The sequence below is a fragment of the Benincasa hispida genome, chromosome 11 (genome assembly GCF_027475165.1).
Source record: "Benincasa hispida cultivar pf3 chromosome 11, pf3_genome.v1.1, whole genome shotgun sequence".
NCBI lineage: Eukaryota > Viridiplantae > Streptophyta > Magnoliopsida > Cucurbitales > Cucurbitaceae > Benincasa > Benincasa hispida.
This window is the reverse complement of record NC_143488.1, coordinates 54058894-54076062: the sequence shown is the minus strand read 5'-3', so window position 1 is coordinate 54076062 and position 17169 is coordinate 54058894. Positions and strand designations below refer to the sequence as shown.

The 17169-nt window shown below is 36.3% G+C and overlaps 2 protein-coding genes across 8 annotated transcripts; one reads left to right on the top strand and one right to left on the bottom strand.

The window, feature by feature from the left end:
• Positions 1 to 156: 156 nt before the first annotated feature.
• Positions 157 to 6109, bottom strand: LOC120090433 (ADP-ribosylation factor 2-B-like). 6 transcript variants are annotated; one of them, XM_039048095.2, is made up of 7 exons: positions 5937 to 6109; positions 5322 to 5502; positions 3160 to 3230; positions 1973 to 2092; positions 1014 to 1132; positions 620 to 701; positions 157 to 419 (listed from the first exon to the last, which is right to left on the bottom strand). In XM_039048095.2, exons 2-7 carry the CDS (start codon positions 5467 to 5469, stop codon positions 414 to 416), a joined length of 546 nt encoding a protein of 181 aa, XP_038904023.1. In that variant the 5' UTR covers positions 5470 to 5502; positions 5937 to 6109; the 3' UTR covers positions 157 to 413. The 6 variants fall into 6 exon arrangements, with proteins under 6 accessions (XP_038904023.1, XP_090163748.1, XP_090163747.1 ...); XM_090307622.1 differs by having other exon boundaries at positions 5779 to 5986; XM_090307621.1 differs by having other exon boundaries at positions 5783 to 5986.
• A 1892-nt stretch (positions 6110 to 8001) lies between these two features.
• Positions 8002 to 15971, top strand: LOC120090431 (cyclin-dependent kinase C-2-like). Of its 2 annotated transcripts, XM_039048091.2 has the most exons (14): positions 8002 to 8292; positions 8374 to 8479; positions 9208 to 9337; positions 10509 to 10590; positions 10872 to 10962; positions 11053 to 11082; positions 11247 to 11356; positions 11446 to 11518; positions 11606 to 11726; positions 11858 to 11975; positions 13002 to 13141; positions 13236 to 13293; positions 14473 to 14543; positions 14637 to 15971. In XM_039048091.2, the coding sequence occupies exons 3-14, from the start codon at positions 9228 to 9230 to the stop codon at positions 15184 to 15186; spliced, it is 1554 nt and encodes a 517-aa protein (XP_038904019.1). In that variant the 5' UTR covers positions 8002 to 8292; positions 8374 to 8479; positions 9208 to 9227; the 3' UTR covers positions 15187 to 15971. The 2 variants fall into 2 exon arrangements, with proteins under 2 accessions (XP_038904019.1, XP_090163745.1); XM_090307619.1 differs by lacking the exons at positions 8002 to 8292; positions 8374 to 8479 and adding an exon at positions 10339 to 10360 and having other exon boundaries at positions 9262 to 9337.
• Positions 15972 to 17169: the final 1198 nt, after the last annotated feature.

Below are 17169 nucleotides of genomic sequence, written 5' to 3'. Positions count from 1 at the left end.
AAGGCTCTCAAAAAGATCTCCACCAGTTCAAAGTGTCATTCCCTCTACTACAAGGGTTAACGAGTGATCTAAACGTTTCAGGCTCACAAAGGAGATGGAAATCCTTTCTATATGAGGGAGAATTTGGTCTTTCCAGAACCAAATAAATGATCCATGTGGCACATCGAATAATGACATTTCATAATAATCAAATTGATCAGATAAAAATTGGGTATTAAATGGAAAACAGTACAATAATGGACTTCTAGGAGCTAAGGAGTTTAAGCTTAAAGAAGCAATTAACAACTTGGAGTACATTTTAAGGTATAGCCAAATGTTTCCCAACTATCACTGAAATTAAACGAAACTATTGGTCCCAGAATGATGAAAACTCTGAACAAATTCTTGAACATCCATCAAAATCATTTACCGCTTCAGGCCTGAGGAGTACAGGGTTTCAACAAGTTAAAAGAAGGAAAACAAATCAAATATATATCCACGCCCCCAAAAATCCTTTTTGTTGGTTTCGTGTGATTAGAAAGAACAAAAAAGAAATGTGAAGAAATTAGAAGCTAAATGCAACTAAACTCAAAACCCAGCAAAACAATTACTTTTTGTATCTAATTCAAGAAGCATTTACCTTGCCAGCAATGTTGTTGGAAAGCCAGTCTAGACCTTCGTACAAACCCTCACCAGATGTCGCGCATGTGCTCTGAATGTACCTGGAACAAAACACAATGTAGAATAAGTATATTAATCGCAGTGCAAGCAACTTTTATCTCAACTTTCTACAGTTTCCTGACAGAGTTGGAGCAACATTTTGAGGCTTGGCCATTTCACTTTTCCAACTTCAGGATAAGAAATTATAAAGCAATTGACTAGGGAAAATGGTATATATTTAAACGAAAATTTAGACCATCTTTCAAGCAAGCTTTCGAGGTTTGCTTAATGTAACAGACTTTAACAAAAGAAATACTGTTCACCAGATCTAATCAATGAAGATGTCTCACAGGAAACAAGAGCAAGTAATTTACCAGTGGCGTTGACGAAGAGAGTGAAGACCAAGTTTGTCAGTTATTTCTGCAGCATTCATGGCATTAGGAAGATCTTGCTTGTTAGCAAATACAAGCAAAACAGCATCTCTAAGCTCATCCTGCAACAATTGGAATGTATAACAATAATACCACCACCATCCGGCTATACTTATGAAACAAAAAATGCATAATGATACAGCCATACAGGAAAACATAACGGTATGAATCGAATTGTTTAATTTTAGGCAACAGATACATTGATCTTTATGTGCTAGTTCATGAATTAATTGTAAGTTGTAACTCTACGCTCCTTCATCACTGTAAGTCTGTACACATAAAGGCTCATATACTGACCACCATCTCTCATATCTTCTCATTGCTCTCTAGGTTAGTACTTTGACGCATATATAAATCATTCCTTTTCTCACTCCATGATCATTGAGCCTCCAAAATATCAGTGCCAGCCTGTCTTTCCTTTCTCACCCCAACTCGGCAACAGAACATCAACTGGTTGCAGGTGAAACCAGCTACCATTGGCCAGTCCACTGCTGCTACTCCAACCATTAATCCCACTGCTACAGTAGCTGCAGCAACTACTGCTATGACAAATACCAACACCCAACCCTACCACACTTCTCTCTCAAACTGCGTTGATTTATGATACACTTGTGAATCTCATGTACAAAACTATTCCATTTGGAAGCTTGAAACTATACTAAACATACTCATATGAGCTGAACCCGCTATGCAATTATTGTAGAAACTCTATTCACTCCCCCCTTGAGAGATAAGGTTACAAGAACTAAAATGTAGGGCCAATATACTGATGAATAAGGATATAGTAAGAACAAAGTACAAACAGCAATAGACTATCAAAGTTAGAGTGAAAGTATAAATAGAAATTAACTCATGCAGTATTAACATGTAGAGTGGAAAGATATATACAAGTATTAACATACCTCATTCAACATCCTGTGTAACTCATCTCTTGCCTCAACAACTCGGTCCCTATCATTGCTATCCACAACAAAAATGAGGCCCTGTGTATTCTGGAAATAGTGCCTCCAAAGTGGACGGATCTTTACAAAAAAAGAAGCCACAGTCAAACTTAAAGAATCATAACATTTCTGGACAATTTTTTTTCCCTCACAAATATATAAAGCGCAAAGGCCTAAAATGACACAATTAAAGTGGGCACTTACGATGCATAATTCTTTATATACTGCACATATATATGTATCTTATTCTTGAAAATGCTAGAAATGTATAATTTAACGTCTAATAGAATAAGAACATTAAGCATACTGTGTATCCATTTAGTGGAGGGAGGAAAACGTATTTTACCCTCACTTAATACTATACAAAACTCATGTAAAAAAGGATAAAGAAATTGCAAAAAATGCCAATCATTTTTTTAATTTGATCAATCAACAGATGGTGCAAACCCTAGGACATTTACGTGAATACCAATCCTCCTCTTTTGTTCATAAGAATGAGATATAACCGACATGCTATAATTGTCGAAAGAACAAGGAAAAAGAAAAGTTTGAGCACTTTGTTTGTCAATGTCAAAAGAGTCTTCAACATGCTGTTATGGTGCTTATTGTACAATGCTCGTCATATGTCAAACTTGTGTAGTTATATTCAATTTGTTCAACAAGAGTAAACATGTACTTATTGTCCTTTTTCTTAATATATGTGAGCGTTGGGTCATCTTACGCACACCTTGACTAATCCCATGTGACAGCCCGCCTGACCCTACAACATTTGGGTGTCAAAAGAACTCATAGGAAATTAATTCCTAGATAGGTGGTCACCATGAATTGAATCTTTGACCTCTTAGTCATTTATTGAGACTATGTCTCCTTTTTACCACTAAGTCAATCCACAATGGTTTACTTATTATCCTTTATAACAAGTTACAACATTTCTAACAAGCATTGGAGTGTGAGTGTCTGAAACGAGATAATGTATGCATCGCCCAAACTAAAGTTTTTGTGCTTCACACTTGACATAGCAATTAAATCAACTACTTCTGTATATTTTAAAATATAAAAACAGGGAAAGCCAATCTCAAAATAAATTAACTATTTCTCTTTTCAGCCTCACACATAGAAAGGAAGGTAGGGGAGAGAGAAATGCATACCTTGTCCTGACCACCAACATCCCAAACGGTAAAGCTGATGTTCTTGTACTCTACAGTCTCCACATTAAATCCTAAAGAAAAAAATCAATTAATGCGTATATTGGTGAAATTGATAGAACCCGAATATATTGAAATATAAACGATAAAGAAATACAAGATAAACCAAATGTTGAGGTACTTGGACCCTCCCAATCTTGAGATAACTCTCAAGTCCTGAATCATTCACCAAAATATTGCTTACCTTCTTCCCGGCCCCCACCCCCAACCAACTTCCCTAACCAGCTCCCTAACTAATTACTAATGTACCCTTAATACCAATCCTATCATTACCGGCCCCTAAAACACACCTTGTCCTCAAGGTGTGGGTACAAACAAAAGATACTTTTTTTTTTAAATTACTAAAAAACAGCCAAAAACTAATGTTAATATCATAACCATCATTTCTTTCTGTGTGAACAAATGGGCCTACATTGACTCATTAGAGCCAGCCCACTGCCAACCACCCAAATTGATGAAGTCTACCAAACAGCATGCCCAAATAACCCACATGGAACCGGCAGCGGGTTCTGACTAGATCTGGTTGAGTAAAGTACCGCCGAAGTAGCTATCGAGACGTCGGCTTTCCGAGGATGGGGTATTGTTAGGAACCAAGGTAGTATGAGATGCCTTCCACATTCGTTAGAATGGGATGACCAATGTAGTACTTAAGTGGCTTGGTTCTCCCACCCCAATAGCTAGCTTTTGGGATGTGGTTCTCCAAGGTGCTTAAGTACCTAACAACGGTATCAGAGCCAATTGTTGATGTTCCGGAGTGCAACCGGTGGAGGGTTTTGACCAAGTATGGCTGAGTGAAGTACCGTCGGAGTAACCGCTAGGACGTCGGCTTTTCAAAGATGGGATATTGTTAGGAACCAAGGTAGTTTGGGATGCCTTTGTTCCACATTGGTTAGAATGGGACGACCAATGTGGTATTTTAGTGGCTTGGCTCTCCCATCCCAATAGCTAGCTTTTAGGGTGTGGTTCTCCAAGGTGCTTAAGTACCTAACAACAGTATCAGAGCCAATTGTTGACGTTCCGGAGTGCAACCGGTGGAGGATTTTGACCGGGTATGGCTGAGTGAAGTACCGTCGGAGTAGCCGCTAGGACGTCGGCTTTCCGAGAATGGGGGTCTTGTTAGGAACCAAGGTAGTATGGAATGCTTTTGTCCCACATTGGTTAGAATAAAATGACCAATGTGGTACTTAAGTGGCTTGGCTCTCCCACCCCAATAGCTAGCTTTTGGGGTGTGGTTCTCCAACGTGCTTAAGTACCTAACAAAAATTTAGGTAATGGTTTGGTGAGAATCTTAATGCAGCAACTGTAATGCTTTGAAGAAAAACGTCACTCATCCCTATTAACTTAACTATTGCAAGTAATTATTTGCAATAATAAAATTAAATTAAAAAAAAAATGTTCACATTCTCTCCCTAGCTCTCAGTGATCTAAATTCTAAACTATTGCAGTTAGAAAGCTATTGGGATTTTTTCTAATGACGTTTGCTCTTTCACGTGTTAAGAGTGGAATTGAACAGCAGTTCTTCTCAGTTGGCTTTAGGGGTAAAAAAGGATACGGATCAAGGTTGTCATTTCTATAAAACTTGAACTTCCCTTCGGTCATTGGTTGGATACAAGGCACATTCTCCAACTGCAGCTCAATCTTGGAAATTCCAAAGTTTTCAGGAAAAAGGGAATGGAAGAAGGATGTTTGGGGATAGAGGAAATTTCAAACAAGGTATTCATATTTAGAGATCGATGAGGAGCTAAGCAGCAAGAGAAATGATAATCTTATAGCTTCCCCGAGGACTGATCAAAAAGGTTAGAAGGACTCCGAGGTCTGATTAGAATACTATTTGCTGGCAAACAACAAATTGATGCACGGTGGGAGTACCTCAGAAAATAAAGACCTTAGTAGCTCCTCATTAAAGAGAGGTGGAGACAAAGTTAAAGAAATTAAATAATGAGCTCTGTTCTCTAAACGAGGTCATTAAACAATGATGTAATTCGTTTTACCTAACTTTGCCACTTAAATCCTCTCTGTTTAAAAATCTCAACAACAATATCAATGAATTAAAGAAGAAATTCAAAATGGTTGCAACTAAATCTGCACTTTATACAGATACTTACCGATAGTGGGGATGGTGGTAACAATTTCTCCGAGCTTTAACTTGTACAATATCGTCGTCTTACCAGCAGCATCGAGACCCACCATCAAAATGCGCATCTCTTTCTTAGAAAAGAGCCTGCTAAAGAGCTTCGTGAAGGTCAACCCCATTTCTGCTTCCTTTTATGGGCAACAATCACAGGACTGGCGAGCAAAAACATTCAAAATTAGAAACTCGAAGATTTGAAAATAATTTTCAGCTTGTCTTAACATAGATTTAAAAGATCTTCCAAGAAAAACTCCTAGCGATTGTCATAAATAGAAAATTACGACCTAACAAGGACACACAAAAGGCAGTGAACCACAAACAACCATCATAAAACTTCACTTTCCCAAAACACTTTGTGCCTCCTGATGACATTCAAATCACGCAATGAGAAATTTAAACTGAACAAGTGTGAAATTCAAATTTTGCTTTACCAACCAACAATGAAGAAGATCGAAAAGATTTAGCAATGTACGAGCAAATGAATCAAATGAAATGGATTAAAGATCAATTGAGATCTGCAAGAAAGGTTTGTATAGAATGGAATTCGAAAGTTGAAGATTGAAGCAAAAATGGAGCCAGAGTAGGTTACCTCTCGAATTTGGGGCTTTCAGGAGACAGATCTGAAGGGAAAGGGATCACAAGATCGTACCGCAAGCCTTTTTCCTTTCTTATAGTGGCTTTATTTTTTTTACCCTTTTTCCTTCAAGTTTTTTCGTTCAAATATAAATTTAGGAACTTAGGTTAAATAAAATTATCATAAATACTCTCAACTAGGGAGCTTGTTTCAACTTTCAATTGGAACTTACATTTTTTAAAAAAAAAATCTAACTTTTTAAGTTTAAAGTAGGGTGTATAATGGTCTATTAGAGTCGTTTTTTCAATCATATCGTTACTGAATTGATGTGAGTTCAATAAATGTTCAAACTGACCTTGACTGTTAAGAAATACAAATTGATTGTCAATCGATCGGTCGGTTTTATTGTTTGAATTTTTATCAAACCGACACCGACCGAGTCTCTCCTCTTCTCTGACCGATCATCTTTGATTCGATCAGTTTTGGTCGGTCTATCATGCTCACCCCTAGTTTGAAGTTTAACAATGAAGTTTTAATTTTTTTTTTTTTTAAAAAACAATTTTTTAAAGTCTTTACATCAAATTCATCGATGGATATTATGTGTTGCTACAAGTGAATGAATGTAAACATATAAAAAATCAATTTAGAATTTGAGTTAATGAAATAATCGTAGAGAAAATAATATAAGAATTTGGGCATTGGATTGAAAGGGGTAGGATGATAACGGGTGTAGTTTATGTATGTGACATGTGTCTTTTGTTATATTCTTTTTCGAGTTTGAGTTTAGATTTGTCGAAATAAATACAAACATGAATTCTTGAGACAAACTCCACACTTTGCTGGTGAAAATGAAACTCTAAGAATGATACGGTAAAATTGAAATCAACTCCCTAAAATAGGGGAATGTAACATATTTTTTAATTTTGGGCTGAATACATTTTTGGTCATCTATTTAGTTAAAGTTTTAAATGAGTATTTGCAATTTTTTTTTTTTAGAAAAAAGATTTGTAGTATTCGAAGTTTAGAACAAAGTCTCATATCATAACTTTGAATAGATATTTTTTAACTATAGACTAGCAGGAATATTGTACACACGATAATTATGGAAAATATCAATGTATATCCATAAATTTTGTGTTATTAGAACTTTGAACTAATAATTATATCGATTTAAATCATGAATTTAATTTACAATCTTATTTGGATTTTATTTGAAAATTATCGCGTGGAACTTATAAGTATTTCGATTAAACTCTCAAAGTTTCATGTCTAAATCAAGTTAGACACATTATTAACATTAACTTTGAAAATCATCAAATGCATATGTTCTTATAAATGCATAGATTTTTTTCATTAGAATAGTGTGTGATTTTCAAAGAAAATCAACGATATAAAAATTTAGGAGTTAATTGAAAGCATTACAAATCTCAAACAATTTGTATCCATATGAAACATAAAAAATGATAGTATAAATCAATATATTTATGAAATTTAAAGGTTTAAATTAATACAAATATAAATTTTATAATTTTAATGGATACAATTTCCAAATTTTAGGGTATATATTAATTGATATTTTGTCTAGTTTTTTTTTATGATGGTACATGCAATCTCGGAATTTTCTTTTTCGTTCTTTCATCTTTACTCCCTAGGCAAATTTCGTCAATGCCAAGACTTACCGTCCCTCTCAACTCACCCTTTTAGGGACCTTTTAATATTGTTATTAAAACCTCGGGAACTAGAAATGTATATTTTGAAACATTGGGAACCAAACACTCCTTGTGTCAAATGATACTTAAAATGTGGTATATATATATAAATTCCCTTCAAAATGTTTATATATAGAGAAATCTTGCCCTTTGTTTAGAGTGTCTCTTTTAAAATATTAGAATAAAATAGATGTGTATAACACGTAGTTCAACTAACATATAACATGTGCTCTCGATCAAAAGATATGGTTCAAATCCCCTCACTTCTATTTTACCCGAAAAATTACATATATAATGCAATTAATTTGGTTTTCAATATCAGTAAAAACAAAATTAAAAGGGAATTTTTAACTCTAAACTCCAGGGTTAATTAAAATAAAAAATAATAGTTGTGGATATTTTTTTTTTTACCGGAAAGAGATAATTTTGCTCTCCCTCTGACACTCTCTCTTGTTTCTTATCCGGCGACGGTTGCAGCACGCAGGAGCAGCAGTGTCCGACGGTTTGCGACCGTAACAGCGCGTCTTCTTCTCCGGCGTACCGTGCGCAAGTGGCGAAGCAGTACCCACGACGGTGATTCGCGACCCATCTCCTCATCTATCGCGGCGGCGGCAGCGTGTTTCGGCCCTAGCCGGCGCGTTTAGGCTCATAGCGGCGTGACGGTGACTGAACCATTTGAATAGCAGTGCAATTTTCCATATTTGGCGATCTTTTTCTGTGGCTTACACTGTGATCGATCTCAGATATTAACACCCACGACCCGACGACTTCAGATCTGCAAGATTGGGTTCCTTCGAACACTTTCAAGCAAGGAGTTATTTTCAGCAAGATTGAGGCAGTAACAATCAGGTTACACCCTTTCGAACTTTCTAAGTGTTATGAATTGGTTTCAAACACCCATAACTCCCTTGTTTGTAGTCTTGGACTGTTGAGCCAAGTTGTAAAGGCGTTTTAGATTGGCTTTAGGTAAAGTATTAGTTGATAACCCCTGTCGAAACCCTCAATATCCTTTCAGTTTCGATTAAGGATTCCAAACTGAGTTCTAACCTCTAAATCTTGTTCTTCTTGTTGAATATGTTTCTTGTACGGTAGCATGTTCTATGCCTTATTTGTGCGTAATTATAATTGATATGAATGCTACTTTTTAATCGTCATATATTTTTATATGTTGAGCATGCTGAGATGTTTGTCGTGATTTATTGATGTTAAGGATGTTGTATGTCGAGATTGGTTGCTAAGAGTATGAAGTGTAAAAGTATGATGTATGATTTGTGCATTCTGGTGAGACTATGAGAAAAGAGGTCAGATGAATTCATGTCTTGACAGGTAAGTAGTGTGAATATCAATGCACCTTGGTAAAAATGGAACTGTCCATATCGTCTTTAATCTACAGCTCTCCAGCTACTCCCTCTGTTCCTAACCACAATTCCCAATTCAGATGATTTCTCTTTTCTTTCCTTCATAAAGCTTGGATTGGAGTTCCCTTTTTTTAAATATTTTGTTGAAACGATTTGTGTTATCAGTTGTTGTCTACGCTCTAATGTTACATTTGGATGGCTGGTTATTCGATCCTGCAGTAGGGTCCTAAGGCAAGACTATGGCTATAACGGCCCCAGGGCAGCTCAATGTTAATGAGTCCCCTTCGTGGGGATCTAGAAGCGTCGATTGCTTTGAAAAACTGGAGCAGATTGGCGAAGGCACTTATGGGTATGATATTTGTGCCTTTAAGTATACCCTTCCCCACCTTATTTTAATTATCCGCTGCAGTAGTTATTGTTTGCTGGGAAAATATTTCTTTTCAATTTAATAAACCATATGCTTTACTGATCTATTCCTCTATGTTTTACGTGGACAAGAATTTATTTGAATTCACGTGTAACAACATTTGAGTTATCACATAAATATGGAACCAAGCTCAAGTTTGTAACACCTGTTTTTCTCAGTGTCCCATGTCAAAGTTTCTTCTTTCCACATTAATTGCATTTTCAATGAATTAATGCTTCTGAATGAGAAGAATGTTTGTTGGGATTGGGAAAGATGCTGCGACATATTTGGACAATTTTTTTTGCCTCTAAATAGAAGAGTTTCTTTTCATCGATGAGCCAAGATCACATGAACTTAAAAACCAATAGTAATGTTGTTCCTTTTAGTCCCCCTATCCACGTCCACTTCCTTTACTATTTTAGTCATAGCTCATGCTCCATGCATGCTGCAGTTGCTACTAAGGTAGGTTGCTCACTTTGATACGGTTTATATGCATGCTTCTGATTAATGTTCGTGGTAATATGAGAATTTCCCCTTACCTTACATCAAAGATTTTAATTACTTTCTTGCACAAGGTTGATGATAGTATCAGTGTTTTAAAAAGCCCTCTCGGGCACGCGCCTAGGCACGCCTAGGCCCAAGGCGCAGGTCTGGCGCCTCGCCTTGGAAAAGCGAGGCTCACAAAATAAGGCACGCCTTAGGCGCGCGCCTTTTGTGAAGCCCCAAGGATCAAAGCCCTGCGCCTTGGGGCTTTTCAATTATTTTTAAAACATAGTAATAATTAAGGATTTTCCTTCTTTATTAACTAAAAGGATCAAGTTTACAAAACCTAAATGCAAAATTTCTTGTGTTTTGGGTCCCTTTTTTTTCCATATTTCCACTTCAATTATACTCTCTCTTTTTAATGTAATATTTTTATATATAGTGTGCCTCACAAAAAAAAGCCCGCGCTTTTTTGTGCGCCTTGCGCCTAGGCTCCAAAGAGCCATTGCGCCTTAAGGCGCCTTGGGTATTTAAAAACACTGGATAGTATATCTCTTGTTAGTAGTTAAATGTCAATTTAGTTGCAATAATGCATGGAGTAATTTGTATCTACGTGCTTTTCCGCTTGCAGTCAAGTTTACATGGCCAGAGAATTAAAAACAGGTGAAATTGTTGCACTGAAGAAAATACGAATGGATAATGAGAGGGAGGGGGTATGTTTCTCATTCACTCAATCTTTTCACCATCTAGCTTACTTGGGTAGTAAGCAGTGTAGTTTACCCTGCCATCATTTGAGAATACCAGAGTAGCCGGTACTGGTTATAGACTTGAAATTCTGAAAGTTGTATGATAGCTCAAATTTAAGTTGGAGCCTTAATATGCTCTGTTACAGTATGACACTACCTGCCATGGAAAATATAATGTTAGTGTAATACTTCTATTTAAGCCAAAAGCTTGTTATGTGATGTAACATTCAGTTCATTTGTCCATGTAGTTCCCTATTACTGCCATTCGAGAAATCAAAATTCTAAAGAAGCTCCATCATGAAAATGTAATCAAGTTGAAAGAGATCGTGACATCTCCAGGTATCATTTTGATATTACATTTGTTTTGTTGTGACTATTTGGTTTTTGCTTGTTTTCTACACTTTAGTAAGTTATGGTGTGTGTTTTCAGGTCCTGAGCAGGATGAACAAGGGAAGCCAGGCATGTTCTGTCTTCATTTGTAGCATTTGCATTCAATGCCATATAATTGTCCTTTTTCATTTTAGTAGAATTTAGTTGCATTACTGCAAACTTTCCTTTTTAAATTGTATTTTAGAATGCATGGAATGAGTTTTTCTTATTATATAGCTTGTCTGGATGTGCAGATGGTAACAAGTATAAAGGTGGCATCTACATGGTTTTCGAGTACATGGACCATGATTTGACAGGTCTTGCTGATCGTCCAGAGATGAGGTTTTCAGTTCCCCAAATCAAGGTATTTACAAAACGGTGCATGTGTCCTTTTTATTGTTCAATAGCTATTTTGGTCTCTGAGAATTGTGGTTGCGTGTCTTTTCTTGACAGTGCTACATGAGGCAGCTTCTCACAGGGCTTCACTATTGTCATGTAAATCAAGTACTGCATAGGGATATAAAAGGTAATTAAGAAGTCATTATTCATGCATATTCCTTCTTTCTTCTTCCTTTTTGCTGTTTGGTTTATTGTTTTTATGTTTGTTCTGCAGGCTCAAATTTGCTTATTGACAATGATGGAAATCTGAAGCTTGCAGATTTTGGGCTTGCCCGGTCGTTTTCTAATGATCACAATGCAAATCTAACAAATCGCGTCATTACCTTATGGTACAGGTATATTGCTTAGTACAGTTATCCACATTTTTTTCCCGTATGTAGCTAACTCTTCTTTCAATTATTAGAAGTGTGAAATGAATATAAAAGGATCTTGATTACACATAGTTTTGACCATCATCAGTTTACAGACCGCCTGAGTTGCTGCTTGGGTCAACAAAATATGGTCCAGCTGTAGACATGTGGTCTGTTGGTTGTATTTTTGCAGAGCTTCTACATGGGAAGCCAATATTCCCTGGCAAGGACGAGGTAGGGGTTTTCCTGTGAAATGGGGCGCAATATTGTCTTAAGAAGCTATATTTACACCTCTATTATATTTACACCAGGTTCAGACTGTCACATTGCACTATAGTCTCTTGTCATGAATTATCCTTTTTCATTTTGTATTGGACAAAACTATCTTCAATTGACTAGATTTGCAATCCATTATATTTTAGTTTTTAGATTTTGTAGTATCTGTGGTCTCCTGTTTTCATTAATTTATGTGGTGTGGTGTCTGTATCATCTGCCTGAGTTGAAAATCCCTAAATAAATTTGTAATGCCCTCATGATTGTATTATCGAAATCCCTAAATAAATTTGTAATGCCCTCATGATTGTATTATTGAGTGCTGAACTCTGTGTCTGAAAAAACAAGATAAGCATTTTGATCCTCCACAACTTGAATTCAATCATGTACATCAATAATATGTATAAGGTTATTTACCAATATGAGCCATTGCTTAATGGATAAGAGACCTATGATCACTCCAAAGGTCTGTTTGATCCCTTACCTCTGCAATTCTTGAACTAGAAAGAGATATTTATAAAGTCATTTTTACTTGTGCATGTAATTCTTAGTATACCTCACATGTTTCTTTAATCAGACTGCAAATATCTATACTAGCAAATATAATTAATTAGTTTGGGCTTTCGATTTTTATTTTAGTCAAAAGTAATTTGTTTCTTGATTTTATGTTCATTGATTAATGTGACTAACAAGCTGTGAAAATTTCGCCCGGAGCAATTGTTATCTGCAACCCCCTTTTTTCTGGTCAGAGATATGAATATTTTGTGCATCAAAATATAATAGGGGAAATGTTTATAATTTGAAATGGAGAATCCAAACTGGTGATCGATTCTTCATCCAAATGGGTGAAAAAAACTTCTGGTACTTAAACTTGTTTATCAGTGCTCGTAGGAATATAATGCGGCTCAAACAAATATTAGACTTGAAAGCCTTTTATTATGAGTTTGTTGAACAGGCATCCTGAAGCCTTTTCGTAAATTATTGTAGCCGGAGCAATTGAATAAGATCTTTGAGCTATGTGGTGCTCCAGATGAGGTCAATTGGCCTGGGGTTTCAAAAATCCCTTGGTACAACAATTTGAAACCCACAAGGCCGATGAAGAGACGTCTTAGAGAAGTTTTCAGGCAGTAAGTTCCGCTGGTCTTTACCTTCTTTTGGTCCACTGCAGTTCTTATCAGCAGCCTTTTATTTTCATGTCTTTAATATATATTTCATATGTAGTTTTGATCGTCATGCTTTAGAATTGTTGGAGAAGATGCTCACTCTTGATCCTTCTCAGGTATCGCTTTGATCTATCTGCATTTCTTGTCAGAAAAAAATCTTTCTTTTTTGTCTAGATATTGAATGCCTTTCAGCTCATTATATGTTTGGAATAAATCATAAATGCAAAACATGCTCTTACGATTTAGTATGTCATCCTGCATCGCCCTCCATGGTTGCATGGTTGGGCCGTGGGGGTGTAGCTAGGATCAGCCTGGCGACTACTGCTTGTAGGGATGTCCATGATGGGGATGAATTTTCCGTCCCCATCCTCATCCCTGCCCTCATTTAATTCTCTGGCTTGCAAAATTTTCTGTTTAATTTTGTGGAATCTGATTTCCCATGGGAATTTTTTTTATTACTATTATTATAATCTTAATTAAATAAAATAAAATAAATTATTTTGAAAAATTTTCATTTAAATAGTTAATTCCTAATTTGTATTAAATAGAAAATTACTGAACTTCCTACTAAAACCAAAATTATATTTTATCAAAATTTAAATTGAGGGTTTCTTATCTATCTATTTGTCTGTCTATCTATATATATATTAAAAGTTGGAAAAGAAGTTGGGACGGGGTCGAGGAGAAGAAAAATTTTGACGTGAGAAAATTAAAAAATAAAATAAAATCCTAGTTGCAACGTGAATTGTTGGGTTTTGGGGCTAAGGCACCATGAATTTGTGGGATGTTGGGTGGAACTAATGATTGCGCATGGTTATTTGGCCCTTGCGTTGACAAAAGAATAACTAGAATAAGAAGTTCAGTATGATTGTGGTGCCGGCCTCAGAGGGAAAAAATGGAGGTAATGTAACTCTCATGCCATGTGGATAGAAATATGCATTTTTAGATTGAATGGGAAATAAAACATGAAACATTTAATTTTATTGGATGTCCTCGAAGGGACAAAACATGAAACATTCAAGTGTGAGTAACTATGATTTTCTATGTTTTTATCAGTGGTAATCGATTAACTTATACCCAAAACCTTTTTATTTTCATGGGGGATAAAAATATCCATTTGGGTAAAGATCCAGAGATTACATTATATTCAACTAAAAATGTCCCAGTATGTTCCATTTTGGGGGTTTGGAAACGGTAATTCAAATATACCCTCGTATCTAGTATTTACTTAACCCATATTCTGGATTCTTAAGCTGCATTCAGACTCGTGTTCTTCCTCTTCACATTAAATGTAGAGAATTGCTGCGAAGGATGCCCTAGATGCAGAGTATTTTTGGACAGATCCATTACCTTGCGACCCTAAGAGGTAAACTTTTATTTATTTTACTTCTCTATTTGATGTGACATCAGTTCCATTTAATTTTCAATATATTTTTAAAAGTCTTCCAATCATATCCAGTTTACCCAAGTATGAAGCATCGCACGAGTTCCAGACAAAGAAGAAGCGTCAACAGCAACGACACCATGAAGAAACTGCAAAGCGACAGAAGTTACAACACGCACAGCATGGTGGACGTCTTCCACCTATTCAGCAGTCGGGGCAAGCTCATGCGCAGATGCGACCAGTAGCTAACCAGCCTATTCATGGGTCTCAACCTCCAATTGCCGCAGGGCCTAGCCATCATTTTGGGGGGAAGCCTCGTGGACCCCCAGGTCCTGGTAGGTATCCCTCAGGTGGAAATCCTTCTTCTGGATACAACCACCCGAGTCGTGGTGGTCAAGGTGTGGGTGGTTATGGCAACACACAATATACTCAAGGACGAGGTGCACCATATGGATCTGGTAACATTTCTGGTGCTGGTCCCCGAGGTGGGGCTGGAGGTGGTGGTTATGGTGTGGGAGCTTCAAGTTACCCACAGAATGGTCCATATGCTGGTAGTTCTGGTACTGGCCGTGGCTCCAATGTGATGGGTGGAAACAGAAACCAGCAATATGGGTGGCAACAGTGACAGAATATAGCTGTAACGTGCATTTGCCTCTTCAAAAAGTACGTAATTGATCAGACATAACATAGCGTTTTCAGCTTGTACCACCTTATTATCACTAATCCTGTCAAAAATGATTGGTCAGTTTAATTATCGTACAATGGTCAGTGGAAAGGCGTGGGTGCTTTTAAGCTTCGCAAAATTAGTGTATGCACGGTGGTACAGCTTTTCCTGTAATTTTTCTTTGCGTTGTTTTATCAAAGCAACTTAGAAACAGGGCTTTCTGTGAGAAGGTACCACAAGCATATCGTCTGCAAAATATTCTTTGTTCCTGAAGGCTGAAGGAAATGAGACGTGTTTTTTGCAGCTTGATATGAGAGGTGGTCAGGAAGCATTACTTGATATGATTGCAAATTTTCTTCCTGCCAAATCAGACCGAGCTTCCTCAGATCGTTCCTCTGTAATGAATTGCTCCCTGTTATGCAACAAAAGTGGAACTGTTTTGTTGTCCTGTAAGCTTTTAGTTTTTTACTGGGCCTGTTTGTTAAATTAGTGCTCAGCGAACGCAAGTAATTCACTATTTCTTAGAGAATTAATACTGTTCTATAAGTTCTTAAAGTAGTCGGGTGCTTATGTCAGGTCAAGTTTAATTCTTGAAACAAGTCTGTAGTTTAGCTTTTCAAGGAACAGGTTTATAAAGTTTCGTGGAAGGCTTTGGATCAAAGGAAACCTAATTTCTATTGTTGATCTTGATCCAATATGGCTTGAGATTCTTCATAATATATAATGTGGCCCTTCAGACTTCTCAACTCGACCACAACTCATTAGTTGCTCTTGGATATCTTTGTTTCTATACTCGTGAAATTAATGTTTCTCTCTCTATTCTACCTAGATCTACATCTCAGTTCTAGCTCTTTTATTGTAACTGGGTTGGTGGTTTTTCTTGGGGTCGCTAGTGGCTTCAAGGCTCTCAAGCTTACAAACTATCAAGCTTTATTATAGACTGGGGTGTATAAAGAAACGATGGATTCGTATATTGATGCTTATATATCTCATCACTCATCAGCAGTGACCCGTGATTGTAGTGAACAGTGTATAAACGTCATGGATTTTGTATCTGGATCAGCAAGTCAGAGCTTTGGTCTGTTGCAAGAGTTTTATGAATGAGGTAAGAAAATAATTCTACTTTTACTGTTTTATCCCTTCTTTAATCAAGCAGCGTCAGACAGGTTGTCTCATGAGATTAGTCCAAGTGTATGTAAATTGGTTCGGATGCTCATGAATATTCAAAGTTTGTCCGAACACTCATGGATAATGCGACATAATTGGTAAGAAATTCATGATTTCATGTGTATATTATCTCATAACTCTTAAAAGTTATGAAATTATCCTTTTTGAAATACAAAAATCCTATCATGCGATCAACAATTCATCGCGGAGGAAATTCCTGACGTCAATATTGAAATCGCATAACTGGAGATGCACAGACTCATGCAATAGAAGAAAGAGAAGGTGACATGATGCATAGGTAGTAGAAGTCAAATCAAAGATCAAATTGGTAGCTGACAAGAAAGGTTTCCAGTAGAGCCAAATTGTCTATAAATAGTGGCATTTGGTGGATTTTGAAATACACACGTTAGGCAAAATCCAAAAAGATTGGAGAAAGTGGAGAAATCCATCTTTTTTTATTTTATTTACTTTTTTTTAATTTCATATATTTATATATTATGTTTAATTTATTTTAATATTTATTTATTTTATTATTATAGTATATTATATTAATTTTAATATTATATTTTATTGGTATCCGTGTTCCTGTTGTGCTCCTCAAGTTTACAACACGTTATCAGCATGAGCTTCTATCGTTTTCCTCGTAAAGATAGGTTCTAAAGGTATGTCAATTTTTCTCTCTTTGTTATAATTAATAAATTAAATGTTGTTTTACATATTTGATATAGATTAAATTTCTAATATTTGATCATCGAAAGTGATTTTCGTTGGAGTTTG

Bases quoted from the DNA above. Each gene is read 5' to 3' on its own strand.
- LOC120090433 (XM_039048093.2), bottom strand. From the start codon at position 5,469: ATGGGGTTGACCTTCACGAAGCTCTTTAGCAGGCTCTTTTCTAAGAAA. The intron at 2,093-3,159 runs GTATGCATTTCT...TTTTTTGTAAAG, and splicing joins ATGTTGGTGGTCAGGACAAG to ATCCGTCCACTTTGGAGGCA. The intron at 702-1,013 runs GTAAATTACTTG...GTTTTGTTCCAG, and splicing joins TCTCTTCGTCAACGCCACTG to GTACATTCAGAGCACATGCG.
- LOC120090431 (XM_039048091.2), top strand. From the start codon at position 9,228: ATGGCTATAACGGCCCCAGGGCAGCTCAATGTTAATGAGTCCCCTTCG. The intron at 9,338-10,508 runs GTATGATATTTG...TTCCGCTTGCAG, and splicing joins ATTGGCGAAGGCACTTATGG to TCAAGTTTACATGGCCAGAG. The intron at 11,976-13,001 runs GTAGGGGTTTTC...AAATTATTGTAG, and splicing joins TATTCCCTGGCAAGGACGAG to CCGGAGCAATTGAATAAGAT.